At 33.3% G+C, this 17,501-nt stretch overlaps 2 protein-coding genes across 3 annotated transcripts; one reads left to right on the top strand and one right to left on the bottom strand.

Moving 5' to 3' along the window:
- The first annotated feature begins 320 nt into the window (after nt 1–320).
- On the top strand, nt 321–3,375 carry LOC134709702 (uncharacterized). The gene is made up of 2 exons (XM_063569852.1): nt 321–586; nt 2,819–3,375. The coding sequence occupies exons 1-2, from the start codon at nt 448–450 to the stop codon at nt 3,217–3,219; spliced, it is 540 nt and encodes a 179-aa protein (XP_063425922.1). The 5' UTR covers nt 321–447; the 3' UTR covers nt 3,220–3,375.
- Nucleotides 3,376–4,167: 792 nt separating this feature from the next.
- Nucleotides 4,168–8,506, bottom strand: LOC134712351 (keratin-associated protein 6-2-like). 2 transcript variants are annotated; one of them, XM_063573807.1, is made up of 4 exons: nt 8,355–8,506; nt 6,935–7,246; nt 4,656–5,082; nt 4,168–4,268 (listed from the first exon to the last, which is right to left on the bottom strand). In XM_063573807.1, the coding sequence occupies exons 2-3, from the start codon at nt 7,242–7,244 to the stop codon at nt 4,667–4,669; spliced, it is 726 nt and encodes a 241-aa protein (XP_063429877.1). In that variant the 5' UTR covers nt 7,245–7,246; nt 8,355–8,506; the 3' UTR covers nt 4,168–4,268; nt 4,656–4,666. The 2 variants fall into 2 exon arrangements, with proteins under 2 accessions (XP_063429877.1, XP_063429876.1); XM_063573806.1 differs by having other exon boundaries at nt 6,935–7,258; nt 8,355–8,494.
- Between the last annotated feature and the right edge of the window lie 8,995 nt (nt 8,507–17,501).

Here is a 17,501-nt window from a genome sequence, read left to right as displayed (position 1 = left end):
ATTAAACTCAAGTCAACTTGAAAATTAACTGACGACGTCATGGGAAAATTGCAATATGGTCTATGTGCATAGAATTGTTATCAAAGATTTATATCAGCAATATCGGACAAATTGTTCGAATGCAAGTGTTGTGTGCAATAAATCATGGATAAATTCATTTATGATCTATATCTGTGAATGATCAGCGTATTTTAAGTTAAATCAACATTTTTCACGTACATAAATTAATCATTTATTACCTAACAACAGCATGTGCTAATAATTATAGACAGAAACTATAAAGTACTCATAATTTTATTTATCTTTCATCTTTTGGTGTGGTATATACTCTGACAATTAACACATACTATAAACATATGGGTGCTGTGTTATATATCTATCGGCTTGTCAGCGTGACAGTCAGTCAATGTCGGGGATTGTAAATACAAGGATGTCCAGGCATCTTGGATGTCATATTCCAGTTTGAGTTTCAACATGAAGATCGATACTGCAACACAGAGTGATTTTGATTTAACGTTCCATTATTTAGACCTCATGTGCACACCTGACAATACATTGAAAGACCAGTTTTTCTCATTATTCAGTGGTAAGAATTAATTTATTTTGTCAAATTTAATTGTATTAAATGATATCAGAAGTCAAGAACCTTCTGAAGATATAGATCTATGCATAAGATAATCATAACATTGTCCCAAACTCGTCTCCGACGCTCTCATTTTGGCTCTCCGGGGTGTACAAGTTTTAATGATAATCAATAGGAATGATGAAACTGAATTTCCCGGCAATATCTCTTTGCATAAAACATTTAAGAACCCATTTAAGGTTGGTGAACAAAAGATTTATTGCACGATTTCAAATGTGTTTGTTTAAAGTGGGTTCCGAATCAAAATTGGAAAGGCAGAATTTAAGGAGGTTCGCTACTCAGTTTCAAAATAACAAGCTTTTCGTAACACTAGACTATATTGATTGAGGATTATTAAAGGAACCAAATGAGCAAAACAAAATATAGGTCAATGTGCTAGTTAGCGATATATTAGCCATTGACATTTTGGCGGGAAAATGTTCTCTCTTGATTTTCATAGCTTTATCATTGACAGGTTTAAGGTCTCAACCCCTATTTTAAAAATAACAACGATTTTATAAGACTTTTATAGATGTATAAGTGTATATGTAAAAAATAGTAAAAAGAAAAAAAATTGGTGTCAATTGGCAAAATTGTTTAAGGCATTCTAATGAATAAAACCAGAGAATTTCGACAATCTGATATTCCAAATCATGACAAGCGAACATCCTCAATTATGAATTTATTTCTTACCATTAGAATTAATGCAAATTCCAACGAGGTCAGCAAAAAATTACAAAGAGGTACGTTCAATTGTCCATGCATTTATTTTTCACCAGAACCACTCCCAAAAATTCGTTTTAAGTTGTACTATAATTCACAGTCTCTTATATAAAAAAGCTTGTATCTTTTAATATGGTAGCATATTTCTAAACGTATGTCCATCAACACCAAACTATTGTAAATAACGAAAAATGTTAAGATCTGACATGTGAGAACTACTGACAATATTTCATCAATATATGCAATGTACCAATTTAAAAATTTGTAAGGGTTCCGCGGAAACCCAGGGTCTCGCCTTCTTTTGCTGTAAATCGCAGGCTCAATAAAAATGAGGAATAAATTAATAAAAATATTCCTCTTGTTGCAATCTTTTGAGCGTAAGAAGCTTCTGTCCAAGTTTGGTACAAAACCAGGATAGTTTAAGAAAGTAATTAAAATTTTAAAATCTTTAACCACAGAGTGAATGTAATGTTTTCCCGCAGCAAAACTAAGTCCAATCAAAAGTAAAATATGGAAAAAATGGATTTTATTTTTTTTAACAAAAGTTTACTTCTGGATACTATCTTATGATCATAAACAAGCTTCTGTCCAAGTTTGGTAGAAATCAGTATAGTTTAAGAAAGTTATTAAAATTTCAAAAACTTTAACCACAGAATTAATATTTATGTACGCCGCCTCCGACGACGACAAAAATAAAATTCAAGGCTTGGAGAAGAAAGAAAAACATGCCTTTTATCGGGTCTGAGCATGTGTCGCTGCATGCAAATGATTGAAATTGCACTTGACTTATACTGAAGCATAACAGATCATTGCTTTTCATTGATGGCAAGAAAACATTGACAGCCAAAATTTTCTTTTTACAATGTAGTGACTGCACGGCGGATATAACCAAAAAAAGTATGCTTACAAGCTACAACTCGTCATTATCAAGCTTCAAAACAAATATAAAATCATTTCTTGAGTAGAAGACGAGAGTTTCCTATACACGGTCTTTTTGACAGACGGACGGAGTCGTGAGGATACTAGACTTGTTCGGCCTTCGGCGACGCTGGTAAAATTAAATCTTGTGACATGTTTCTAGAAATAATTTCTTACAAGACAGTTTTACATAGATATGTTTGCCCTTTTCTTATTTCGACACCAATTAAACGTTGTTTTTTTTTCTCTCAAAGGGGATGTGTTATGTGTGATGTACCAGTTAATTCGGCATTAAGTATTTCAAAAGAAAACACACAAACACAAATATATATATATTCACTGTACACAAACCATGATTTCTTTTTCTGTTATTTTTTTTTAATCACAATTCGACGGAAGTTATCTTGCTATTTCATTTGTGACAACATAAAACATAAGAATTTGTCACATATAATTTATTGTACGTTATTCCTGTACTTGGTTTATTATCTTGTTATCCACTAACAATTACATGATTAATTTATTATATATAATCAGAATGCTTTCCTATTACAGAAAAGCCATTACAGCCGAGTTCCAAGGATTTAGATTGTTATCTCAAGACACTTCAAGATGGCGCAACAACATGTCAATCACCGATGTCTATAAATGCCGAAAAGAACATCTCATTAACTATACCCGATAACTTTATCAAATCATCGGCTAAAAAACCAGACTACCCACAGCTTGATATCAACCGCCTTGACGAATTCCTTCTGAAAGAATTAGAAGTTATTTCAACAGAACTTTCAGTAATAAATTCAACAAAAAGGGGACAGAAGGTTAAGAAGAGACTTTTCGTCTGTAGCAATGACGGTGAATCAAACACAAAAAGGAGAAGAACAGAAAGCTTTACAGAGACAGATGCTGACATCAAATGCATATGGAATTGGTCCGACTCTGCTGGTCGCAGTTGAGAATTAAATATAATGTGCGTGTTTGATACATGAAGCCGTTGTTTGCCTTTTTAGTGAGGTCCGATTTGAGTAGCAACATTTGTAATCATGGTTATTGACTTACATGATAAAAGTAACTGTTATATGTTTGATAATTTGTGTACAAATATATAAAGATATAGTGCTAAATAAAATATTATTAAGTGTACATTAACCACATTTTCTTTCACTTGTGTCAAAATCTGAACTGAGGAAAAGGAAGAAGGATTTTCTGTATTGGTTGCCTTTAAGTATGTATGAAGTAAAGCATCTATCAAAACTCATAGTATACAGGCAAGTGGATGTCCAAATATAAAAATAGCCGCAAAATACAATTGAATACCATTTGATTCCCAATATTGTATAGATTCTGAAACATTTGGTTCAAATGAGGAAGAACTATACTTATCACAAATCACAAGCACCGCACATAAGGCGGATTTCTTTATCAAAGTCGGATTCCAAAGCAGTTTGGTTAAATATATTTCCAATCATAAATGTTTTTAAAATGAGCACTTTCGTGTAACGCATACTAGACAGCGGAGAGGGCTAAGTTTTAATTGCTTACATGTGAACCCATAAGAAACAAAAAATTAAACATTTCAATTATTGCTCTTCAAATTTTATTCGAGAAAACTTCAAAATTCATCTTTTTCGTCTTTGTTTGCATATGTTATTATAACGACCATCAGCACTTATCATGACCAAATCAACAGCACAGATTGATAACATTCCGTCGAAGGTCAATTTACCCACCCTGAAATAGATCCTACAAGATACCAGCATAAAAGGTATATAGCTTACTCGGTCCTACAAGAAACAACCATTCTGAAAATTCACCTTTTTACGCTATTATAATGATAGGTCTACGTCTCGGTCTACGTTAAGAAGGTATAATTCTTGTATAAAAAAAACACATAAAAATCAAGCTTATTTCAAATGATTTATTTGGAAAGAGTTTCTTGAAATTTAACAGCTGCTATACCAGAATCTGTACTTTGGACAACCTCTTCTGATGACTTATGACACATCTATTGAAATAAAATACATAAAACAGGTTACAAATATTATATTCATACCTTGTTCAATAAGTACATTTCGGCGGTGGTTTTTCTTAAAACCAAAGAATTGCTATATCAAACTGTATCGGACTTAACAAATTATGTTGCCGTCTTTCATTCTATTTTTTAGCTGACAACTAGAAATATGCACTTGCATGTAGTTAACTTGTTTTAAGTTATCGTGATGAAATAAATAGCTCTTTTGAAGTAATTATGTGCTTAAATGCCTTAAAATCAACATGTAAAAGCTATTGTTATCGTATGTAAAATATTGTTAATATTATTCCGACTCTTAATCACTGACTTGTTGCTTAAAATATAAGGACGTCAAAATGATTAGCTTGAAAGTATACATACACGCTATTTGCTTATCCTACCAAACTTGTACCACTGTACACAGGTGCAGAACCAGAGTAGATTGATGTTGATGGTGCATAGGCACCACCGGCATAATATCCGCCACCGACACCACCGAGACCTCCAACACCGCCAAACCCTGCACCACCTCCTAAACCTCCAACACCTCCAAACCCTCCAGCACCTCCTAAACCTCCGACACCACCAAGACCGCCAACACCTCCAAATCCTGAGGCACCTCCAAAACCTCCAACACCAGTGTAGCTTGGATAGCTACCACCAGCTAAGTAGGAACCAGAATTTCCGTATAGATAGTTGCTAGATCCGCCATATGATGGGTATGTAGATGCACCGCCGAGGTATGAGCCTGAACTATATGGCATGATGCTACCATAAGTTCCATAGCCATATCCGCTGCTATATCCACCTTCAAAATAATAATAATAGTATAATGAACTGGGATCGGTAAATATCTAACAATACTTCTATATATGCTCTATACTTTTATCGAATAACACATTTTTTTTCAAAACTAGTATTATTACTGATTTTTGGATTGACAATTAAACAAAGACGGCGAAATGTGTTCTGGATTTTTTAAAATACAGAAATATTCTTTTATGATAATGCCTCTTTCATATTCTAATGTCATCGTCATAAGTTATTATAATATAATAACCAAGTTTCTGGAAGCCAATCATCATGAAGTATAGTTCTTTAACAAACATTCATTGATTTTCAGGTGACAACACATATCTTCATCCAAAAACAATTAAAGTGTTTGGCATGAAGGTTTATAATTTAGCTAGAAAATGATTTTACAAAAAGTTATTATGCAAATTTGTTTTTAATAAGAGCACTTTTAATAAGAGCACCATTATCATATGATTTTTATCATTTTCTTAAATAAAAGGACTGCATTTACACAGTTTTGTGTAAAATTTAATTCAGATGGTAATGTTATTATGTGAACAAATATCGTGTGAACAAATATCATGTAGGCTCATATAAAAAAGAAGATGTGGTACGATTGCCAATGAGAAATATCTCAACAAGAGACCAAATGACACAGAAATTAACGAATATAGGTCATTGTACAGCCTTCAACAATGAACAAAGCCAATACAACATAGTCAGCTATAAAAGGCCCCGAAATGACAATGTAAAACAATTCAAACGAGAAAACAGACGGCCTTATTTATGTACTAAAAATGATGAAAAAAAAATATGTAACACATAAACAAATGACAGCCACTAAATTACAGGCTCCTGCTTTGGGACAGTCATCAACATGCAGAATGTGTCGGTTTTTACATGTTAGCGGGAACCAAACCAGCATACTAACCTATGACGGTGGTGAAACAGTACAACGTAAGAACGGACTATAAAAATCGGTTGAAAAGGATTAACTCTTCAGATGGATAGAAATACAAATACAAGTGGACGTGGCCGGATACTTATACATCCCAACAACAAAAAGGCACTAAGTACAGATCTGAGAGTACTCACAGTTACTGAGAGCTGTTCAAACCAACTAACAACATTTAAAAAAACCGTATCCTAGTCTAAATTATCAATCAGAACACACCCAACATCCTTTGGATTTCGTGTAAAGACGTCTCAAACAGTCAGAGAAAAACATGACCTTGTGCAATGCCAAGATACCAGTATCGACAGATTGTAGAGCCATGAATGTGTATATGTATATAACAATAATATTAAGTTTGCTTTTAATTTACTGATAACAAAATCAATATTAATACCAATAAAACAATATTTAATGATCTAATTACAGTGTTGGTAACTTTTTAGAATAAGTTTATTTAAAGGATCATTTTTTTTTCAATTGTTTTGATAAACCGCAGACACGCCAATATCGCGTTGATTTATACATACAAAGATGTTTAGAGGTTCGGGAGAAACACCAAAATCGACGGATAAGCACTTATGATTATCGATTTACAAAAAGTAACACAAAAGGTTGAAAATACAAGTTTAGAAATACCATTAAACAGGCAGAGACTTGGCATATATGACAAAACAATCTTATCAAAATACATTGAGATAAAAGAACCAGTACAAGAAATTACAAGTTAAACAGGTTCATTTTTTTTTTTTATCAAAAGTGGGCAGACAAGCCAAGGGACATCCAGTTTTTTTACAAAAACTTTATTTTTAACATTTATTTAAGAAAGCAAAATATATTTCAGATATGTCTCTAGCTGGACATTTCCATATGCTATAAATGGCAAAATTACTAATAAAATAGCTTTACATACCTCCACCGTATCCACCCCCGTATCCACCACCGTATCCGCCTCCGTATCCGCCTCCGTATCCTCCTCCGTATCCTTTTCCGTATCCTCCTCCATATCCTTTTCCGTATCCTCCTCCGTATCCCTTTCCGTATCCTCCTCCTTTACCGTATCCTCCTCCATATCCCATCCTATAACCCCCGCCATATCCTCCATATCCTCTTCCGTGTCCTCCACCATATCCTCCTCCGTGTCCTCCACCATGACCATACCCACCTGCCTCAACATAGGCAACGACAACAGCAAGGGCAAGTACTAACTTCATGGTCGCCATACCTAATTATTTAACTTTGAACAATGTAATAATTTTATTATAAAAACATTGTAATTGTAATGATTTAATAAAAATCATTCATATTAAGTTTCTTTCAGACTGCGACGACAGCATATATAAAGATATATTCACACAAAAGCCTAAAAAATTATTGTAAAAGTTTTATATTCTTTGAATTTAATTTGAATGTTAAAGATCATCATTAAGAAGATTATATTTTTTTTACACTTATCCATAAATCAAAAAGTTTTTCAGTTCTATACATTGCTGTTGCAGACAGTTTTGATACTAAATCGGAAATTCAAATGCTTACGTAAAAAGATATATCATTGAACGACATTAAAACAATTATAAAGATTGGATTTGGTTAAGAGTGTCTTTCTTATTTATTTTTGCGATAATTAACCCAAAAAAATCCAAATCAACCAAAATTGCAGATTTGATAAACTTATAGGCATTTGATATTGTAAACATTTAAAAAGATTTGCCGATGTACAAACAAAGCTGTCATGTTATCGTCACTTATATTTTAAATTTGAAAACTTGGTTTTAAATAGCCCTGGAGGAATGGCTCTACCTCTTTGAAAAGGGGTTTACTTAAAATTTGTATAATTTGAAAATGACATGCAATATCGGCCCGACTACACTCTTCATAAACGATGAACCTTTGAGAATGGAAAACGTTCAAATGCATTAGCATTCAGTCTTTAGCCAGTATATCAATTCCAATTCGTACAATTTTTAAAGAGTTTGAGCTCATTCCCATTATTTAGCTGATTTTTTTTATACGATAAATTATGATTAAGGTTGTTGTTGTTTGCTGATCGTTCAATGGCAAATAATTGACGCATAATCAAGACAATCTTAATTAATATCAAAACTAAAGCATTTTGTTCTTGTTTTTTTCAAACAAGTTAAATTTGTAATATTTTTTTGAAATCACCTTTAAATGCAATTTGTTGAAAATTTCGATTCCATTTGTTTCGTTAAATGATAAATCTATTTTAATATTAGCATTTTATCAACTTTTCAATATTGAATATAGAAATACACTACCCCAGCTTTAAACAAAAACCAAACCAAATGACTTGTGAAAACTAAAGACCATACCTTAATTTGACCTGTGTGATCCTAAACAGCGCTGCTGTTCAGAATTAGTAGAATTAGTTTATATACGTCCAACGGAATCATGTGATATTTCTGTAAATAGATGTTCTAACCGGGTGACTTGTCGGAATATTTGGTAATATTCATCATATGTGTATTGCCTAAGTATGGGTTAATACAGGTCACGGTTGTCAGGCCGATTGACAAATCACTCCCAAGAATCTTCCTTCTATAAGTACGTTTCATAATAACATGATACATATGTTTACGTTTTTAACACCGGATTTACTTGTAAAAATGTCAAAACGTTTTCGAATATTCCTGACATTGATAACTTGATTAAAACGTATTTACTATATAGTAACTTGTAATATAGTACTTTTCAACATCTTCTTTACATTTAAAGTACCAGCTGTAACTGGTTACAATTTGTTAACACTTGGAAAGAACTTCCTTTTGGACCATTTCCCTATCAAACTCTGTAATATTCACTTCTATATTCAGCAAGGAATGTTTAATCTGTGCAATTACTGGTATTCAGACATTTTTCTATGTTGTGATGTTATGCTATTGTTTCAGAAAAAGGGAGAAGGTTTGGTACCATTAAAACGTTTAATCCCGCTGCATATGTTTGCACCTGTCCTAAGTCAGGAATCTGATGTACAATCGCAACAAAATGAGGATCTTGCCGAATATTTTATACAGTAGTTGTCGTTTGTTTATGTAATTTATACGTGTTTCTCGTTTCTCGCTTTTTTTTATATACATAGATTAGACCGTTGGTTTTCCCGTTTGAATGGTTTTACACTAGTAATTTTGGGGCCCTTAATAGCTTGTTGTTCGGTGTGAGCCAAGGCTCCGTGTTGAAGGCCGTACATTGACCTATAATGGTTTACTTTTATAAATTGTTATTTGGATGGAGAGTTGTCTCATTGGCACTCACACCACATCCTCCTATATCTATTAATTGATCATGACTCTCTCTCGAGAGAAAGTGTCTATTCTACCATCTCATGGTCACCACCAAAACAACCTCCACATTGGCGATTTTGTAAGGAATATATCCCTTGAAATAATATCTTTGAAAAGGCAAATAATGAAATCGTTAAAATCCTTGTCTCGATAGAACCAAATATTTTTTTTCTATACAAGAGTTCATATATCTCGCCTGCTTTACTGACTATTGATTAATTTTTATGTCGAAAGTCTTATGGATAAAGGTTTACTAAAGTACTACATACACTTAACATTTTAAAGATCTATGACAATGACCTGGGGTTTTTTTTTCAGAGAAGGTTTGGTGAATTTAACCAATCAGAATAAGATGAATCCCTTTTTTTTTTTATCATACTGCTTTTATTACATTATAGATGTCTGTTTCCGTTCGATTCCGTTAAATACCAATTCCTCAGAGCAATTGGTACTTTGCGGAACGGGACGGAACGGAAAAATAAATTAAAAAGTTTAAATCAGATTCAACTTGATCACTGTCTCTAATCATCGTCGGAACGGGCTGTTGAAGGCCTCTTTTAAAAAATATAATTACCAATGGAAGAAGTAAGACTTTTTGTCTATCCGGCCTTTGTGTTAAATTCTTAATTATTTATCTGGTCGGGAATGCTATCTAAAACACTTATTTCTTCTGCAAAAAGGGGTGTCAGACACATTTTTTTTTATCATACTGCTTTTATTACATTATAAATGTCTGTTTCCGTTCGATTCCGTTAAATACCAATTCCTCAGAGCAATTGGTACTTTGCGGAACGGAACGGAACGGAAAAATAAATTAAAAAGTTTTAATCAGATTCAACTTGATCACTGTCTCTAATCATCGTCGGAACGGGCTGTTGAAGGCCTCTTTTAAAAAATATAATTACCAATGGAAGAAGTAAGACTTTTTGTCTATCCAGCCTTTGTGTTAAATTCTTAATTGTTTATCTGGTCGGGAATGCTATCTAAAACACTTATTTCTTCTGCAAAAAGGGGTGTCAGACACATTTTTTTTATCATACTGCTTTTATTACATTATAAATGTCTGTTTCCGTTCGATTCCGTTAAATACCAATTCCTCAGAGCAATTGGTACTTTGCGGAACGGAACGGAACGGAAAAATAAATTAAAAAGTTTTAATCAGATTAAACTTGATCACTGTCTCTAATCATCGTCGGAACGGGCTGTTGAAGGCCTCTTTTAAAAAATATAATTACCAATGGAAGAAGTAAGACTTTTTGTCTATCCGGCCTTTGTGTTAAATTCTTAATTATTTATCTGGTCGGGAATGCTATCTAAAACAATTATTTCTTCTGCAAAAAGGGGTGTCAGACAAATTTTTTTTTATCATACTGCTTTTATTACATTATAAATGTCTGTTTCCGTTCGATTCCGTTAAATACCAATTCCTCAGAGCAATTGGTACTTTGCGGAACGGAACGGAACGGAAAAATAAATTAAAAAGTTTAAATCAGATTCAACTTGATCACTGTCTCTAATCATCGTCGGAACGGGCTGTTGAAGGCCTCTTATTTAAAATATAATTACCGATGGAAGGAGAAAGACGTTTTGTGTAACCTGCCTTTGTGTTAAATTTTTTATTATTGATCAAGTCGAAAATGCTATCTAAAACACCACCATACCACTCATGCAAAAAGAGGTGTCAGACAATTTTTTTTATCATACTGCTTTAATTACATTAAAGATGTCTGTTTCCGTTGATTCCGTTAAATACCAATTCCTCAGAGCAATTGGTACTTTGCGGAACGGAACGGAATAATAAATTTAAAAAGTTAAAATCAGAACCAATGTTTCTAATCATCGTCGGAAAGGACGACGTGAGGTCAGTCTAGATATCATAATGCATGACTTGCAAATGCGTTAATTTCATGATAATTTATCAGGACAATCCGACATATTCATCTACAGAATATTTCCCGATGTTATACATTATTACACATTTCACCTGTGAAGATGAGATTAAGTATACATTTGTGTTATTTGTATATGGAAAACCGTAAAACACAGAAATTTTTCAAAATTTTGATAAATGCCCCCTTTGGATACCTTAAATGAAATTCCGTTCCGTTCCGTTCCGTAAAGTACCAATAGCCTATTATTCTCTCGTTTCTGTCTTACTAATTTACCCTTCACGCTGAATTTGTTTTGTTATGGTCTGGTCATAGTTATAACATCTTGATTTATATTTTCATGGGAAGAAGATATAATTGCGTCCTTCACCTTTACTTGTTTGACTTGAAATTAGTCTTGTGTGTATTATGCAATCATATGCTAGTTTATTTCGTAACAATAATTATTGTTTACGAAGAAAAAGATGGAAACTCTAGATCCGATGGTATTAAAGAAAATCTTTAACAAATTATAAACCAAGAGTGCACACATCTTCTAACCATATCACATAAACTTCACAACATAATCCAAGAAAATGAGGTCAAACGGCGGATAAACCAAACTGGAAATACATGTACACCTTACGATCATTCCATACACCAAATAGGCTTTAAAATATATATACATGTAGTTGGCCTATTGCATAACTCAGCAACAAACTTTACCAGGAAACTTAACAATAATAAATGAACTATAAAATGAGGCCAGGTCAGATAAACCCTGCCAGACAGACATCACTGTGTATCATCGCCACCGGAAACAGTGCCGTAACTACATTGAGGCAAATGAGGCAAATGCCTCATGTTTTAAATTTCAAAAAAAAAAACAAACTAAAACAAAAGATTGTCTTCATATGGTTGTCTTCATATCAAATTGTTTTCACTGAAAGTGTCTTGCAAGAAGCAAGTTCTCTTCACCCTCTGATGTCGCCCCTGCATATTTTTCGTAATCCATGTTTCTATTTTACTTTTGGTTTTCAGAGTTGATGGTCTATTGTTTGTACTTCTGTGTCCCGGGTTTTGTCTTTTGTTCATTTATTGTCCTACTTAATGACTAGTCGGAGCGTTGATTTTCATTTGTAAACGTGTCACACTGTGTAATGTTGCATGTCCACCGATGTCCAGGCATTATGCGAGAAAATATTTTAAGAATATACGATGCTACTGGACACAGAAAAAAAGTGGTCGTTTCTGCATGGAGAATTGAACTTGATATCAAAGAAAACGAAACTGCCTTTCTTGTATATAAAACCATACCCAATTTTTCTTAGTATGAATTGCAAAATTAGGTATTTTCTGTAGGTGAGATATGCACAGAAGTGATAGATATGTATTATAAATATAGAAAATTGAATATCTTAATCAACAACAAAATTAAAAAATATAACTGTATCATATATCCAAGCGCCTGTGGATAAAACTAGATAGCTGACATGGTTTAAATTAAAGTAAGACCACCAATTTCCCGGTATCAAATCATTTGTTGAAAAAAACATCCATGTATTGCCATATGACCTTTTACATTCAAGGGTTAAATTTGCATTAAGTCGTGTTCAGACCCTTTAACAGAAAATAAAGGAATATAAAGTACACGTGCACGGGAGCTAATCGCACACAATGTCAATGTCTGGAAAAAAATACAAATGATCAATGGTCAAAGTTTTTATTCCTGTTCTTCATCTTGATAGTTGCTGGAGGGTCTTCAATAATGAAAGAATCATAAATACCGTCAATATGGTCCCTCTGTCGTGTCGACTTGAGTAGTACTAGTATTTAACGTATATTACTGCACTAATGACTGTCACTATATTTAAATCTGGTCATAAAAAAATCTCAAGTCAGCACAATACAATACAAGAACAGAGAGACAGATCCGGTATTAATGATTATGAGAATTACGATTTTTGCTTTATCCTACATATCGGTCTTTTAATGTTTTGAGTTTCCCTAAAACTTTAAAGTCTTAAATAACAATGAATCTATGTTTTTGCTTTGAGACCAGAATATTGTCGAAAAAATGGCTAAAAATGATTTGCGTTTTTATGTAAGAAAAAGTCCGGGAAACGCTCAGAATGCACGATTTTGCGTTATTTTTCTCAGAGCTTCTGGGGGCGGCCCCCAGACCCCTCGCCAAAATTTTTTCGCCTCGCTACGCTCGGCGATATATATTTTGCCTCAGTATTGTAAGGGGCTAGTTACGGCCCTGGGAAATTGGGTACTAACGAAGCGGAGAGAAATAGAAAAAAAAGTAAACAAGTTAAGAATTCATTCAATTTAAAGCATTTCCATTCATTTGATGAGGGTGCCGCTTAATGAATGATTTTCATATATATAATTCTTTAAATTATTAGGCTGATAAGTACAAAATTAATACAAGATTTTGTGTAATACTCCAAAACTTGTTACTTAGTACCGAAAAATTTCGAGGTATATCGTCCTCTGTCGCCCTATTCTCAAGATATTGAACTGTTTTTCATTATTTTCCCCGACACATTTTTAGACTATTATGGTGTGGCATCATATTTACTGACATTTGTTGTCAAAAAGATGTATTTTAAAGAATATAGACCATAAAAAATAAATTCTAGGGTACGGCAACTTGCTCGTGTTGACAAATTTACTGTATGGCAACTTGCTAATTTTAGAATAGTTATTTACCGTACTTTCAAAGAAAATAAAGTTACTGTATTTTAAAAGTTCAAATATCTAATGTGGGGGGATACCTTTTTATGTTAAACTGTTTTTGTCCTTTTTATAGAAAGAGAATCGTCCATAGATTTGATTTCTAATAGTAATAATGGTGAAATATAATCTCTTTGTTTTTGTGTAACCATACCAACAATAAGCATTTATTTGATACCAAATATAGCAAAATATGGGGTTGAACATGTCACACAGATCTCAAAAACTTGGTCCAAAGGAAACTTTGATTTCAATCAATAAGAGTTTTACCTTTCCTGAAACCATAGACATATATCTATCAAGAGTTGAACAAAATTAAATGCATGTCTGCTGTTTTTTCCACAAATTCAATTGAAAAGATCGAGCGTCAAATCTTTGTTGAAAAACAATACTAAATGACTTATAAAACATGCTAAAAACAATCTAAATGTTCATATAAACCCACTAGGAAGGCTTTTATATTATTATTCGACTATCTAAGAATCAATTCAATTGTACAAAAACTTTCATATTTAGAAAAGGAGTAGGTTCAGTAAGACCTCTTTTTGGCCCCAAAATATAGCAGTTTTACAAAATTGTTAAAATTTAAACTTTTTTTTAGTTATTGGATAGTAGAATGGTTGTGCTACATAAATATGGGCTGTTTTTGACAATACAATGCACATATATTGGGTACAAGCACCATGAAGTCGTGCTAAATTACTGAAATCTTCACAATTTCAGCATTTTAGTTAAATTTTAGACGGTTTCCGGGTAAAACGAAAGTAGCCGCATTCGTGTTCATCCAAAATATTGAAATGTAAGTTGTATTTGATGATAATACATAACATATGTAAAGATTGAGGATGAACACGGATGCGGCCACTTTCGTTTTTGACAAAAAACATCTGAAAAGTGACGTTTTTTCGCATATTTGGTAGATTTTTCATGTTTGAGATTGAATCGGATCGTTTTTAATGACTAAATAAGTAAAAACCTTGCACTTTAGTGTTTAAAAAGTGGTCAAAATCTTTCGTCAGATGAAACTTAAATTTGAGGCCAAAATCGGTCCTTACCGGACCTACTCCTTTACCATGGCTATAATGCGAAACTAAACTTGTAACTGTGTATTGGTATACCTAAAGCTGTCTCCTAAGTGAGCAATCATTTAACTACAAAAGGGGGTAGAAGTTCAATGTTTGTTTCTTGAATAAAATTGAGAAAGGAAATGGTGAATATGTCAAAGCGACAACCACCCGACCATAGAGCAGACAACAGCCGAAGGCAACCAATGGGTCTTCAATGTAGCGAGAATTCCCGCACCCGTAGGTGTCCTTCAGCTGGCCCCTAAAAATATGCATAATAGTACAGTGATAATGGACGTCATACTAAACTCCGAATTATACACAAGAAACAAATATTTAAAATCATACAAGACTAACAAAGACCAGAGGCTCCTGACTTGGGACAGGCGCAAAATTGCGGCGGGGTTAAACATGTTTATGAGATCTCAACCCTCCCCCTATACCTCTAGCCAATGTAGAAAAGTAAAAGAATAACAATACGTACATTAAAATTGAAACATATAAATGAACCAAAATTTAAAAAAAAAAAAAAAAATACAACGACTATATAGCAAAGGTTACGGACTCAAGTTGGGTCACGCAGGTGCAACAAATGCGGCAGTGTTAAACACGTAGGGATATCGCATGCCCCTCTTTATGTGTCTAACGGTAACCAATGTAGTTATTTCTGACTTCTATTTGTAAAGTATCCAAAACATTAAAAGGAAAGGCCACTTATCCAGCTAAAACCCTGGTCAGTCCTATGATGAAATTAATTTAGATGTATATGGAATGTTTGATAAGTTATATTGACCCAGAGTACCTAGACGGAATTGTGAAAAATAAAGTACCTTTTCAATTTGCAATTCGTAAAATAACTGAACAGTTTGGCCGGGTAGAAGAGGCCGAAAAATGAAGACTTGGTTCTCAATTTGATGTCAAATTTGCTAGTCTATGACTTCAAGATGGGCCTAGGCTTTTTATATATCAACTCAAGAGTTGTTATAATTAGGACTTGGAGATGAAAGAGTGCTTCAACTTATGACACCTTACATGTTACTTTTTGATTTATACACTGGTTTTGATGAGTTCAAATAAAAATCAGTAAACCTGCGCAATTCCTTTTAATAAAATTATGTAAGCAATGAGTCGTATGAATACCCTGACTGAGATGTAACCATGGTCTATAAGAGCCTCCGCCATAAATAAAAATGTTCGCGCCCTATAGTATTCACTCATTCTATCTGTTTGTTACACTTTCCTACGTCTTGACGATTTGCTACGACTGATTGACATAAAACATTTACTCAACAATATACATATCCAGAAGAAGAATCCATTTTGCTGTTTGGAGCATTTTCGATTATTCATAAAATACATGTAGTGTCCTTTTTCTAGGAGTCAATCACTCCGTCGGCTTTTCCATCCGTTCAATTGTCTGTCCATGTGTCAATAAAACAAAAATGGTACTTGCGTGTGTATTCTGAAAATTAGTCAGCTTTGTAAAAGATTCCTTATGGAGCTTGGCATTTCTGCGACTTTGTACAGTGGTTTTCAAACTTTTGAATACATCGAAGATATGCACTTCCCCTTTTCATTGCTTTTGTGTTTGTTTGGAAAAAAAGGGTAAATTAAAGTTGCTGTTTTAACTCTTATCAGTATTTAAAATTTGTTGTTAACTGTTTTTGTCAAAATCGAGATGTAGTTAACACATAAACGGACCCTCTACCAGCCCCCCCCCCCCCCCCACCACCACCACCATTTAATTATGCATTAGATAGAACTACCATTTGCTTGACAGCATTTAAGATGTATACAAATTATATATTTTCAAAAAGAAACTGACAAGAAAATTAATTGTAAATGCAATTCACGATTTGTTTCTCCTTTCTTTCGATGAAAACAAAGTATTTTCTTAATTTTTCTTTTTATAATTACAACTGAATCATTTCAGAAATTAAATAATAAAACAATTTTATGTGTCTGTTCGAATTCTCGATCCTGTGGTTCGGTGGTTGTCGTTACTTCAACTCTATCCTATTTGTTGGTTTCATAAATTGTTTTGTTATGAGTTAGGCCGTTAGTTTTCTTATTGAGTCCTTCCACATTTTTCGGTTGGTGCTTTTTATAGCCGACTATTTTTGAAAATCGAAAAGCGGTACGCAACGAGGACTTCTGAACTAAGTTAACGGCATATATTTAATAATATTTGATAAGTACGACATTTTGTATATTTGTAAGCCTGTAAAGCTTTGATATCAACAAAATATCGTCCCTTGATATTATCTAAACAGTGATTAATTTCCTCTTAACATTATAATAAATTGCAAGACGCCGTACAGACAAAAGTTGTTATTTTGCAATTCGCCGTACAATAAACAAACAATGTTTTTGTCCATATTCTTTTAAAAACATGTTTTTTACAACAAATTTCAGTAAATATGATGCCACACTAATATTATCTAAAAACGTGTCTGAAAAAATAATGAAAAACAGTTCAATATCTTGAGAATCGGGCGACAGAG

Source organism: Mytilus trossulus, chromosome 3, assembly GCF_036588685.1.
Source record: "Mytilus trossulus isolate FHL-02 chromosome 3, PNRI_Mtr1.1.1.hap1, whole genome shotgun sequence".
Taxonomy (NCBI): domain Eukaryota; kingdom Metazoa; phylum Mollusca; class Bivalvia; order Mytilida; family Mytilidae; genus Mytilus; species Mytilus trossulus.
The sequence above is the reverse complement of the archived record's forward strand: the minus strand, read 5'-3'. Positions and strand labels throughout refer to the sequence as shown.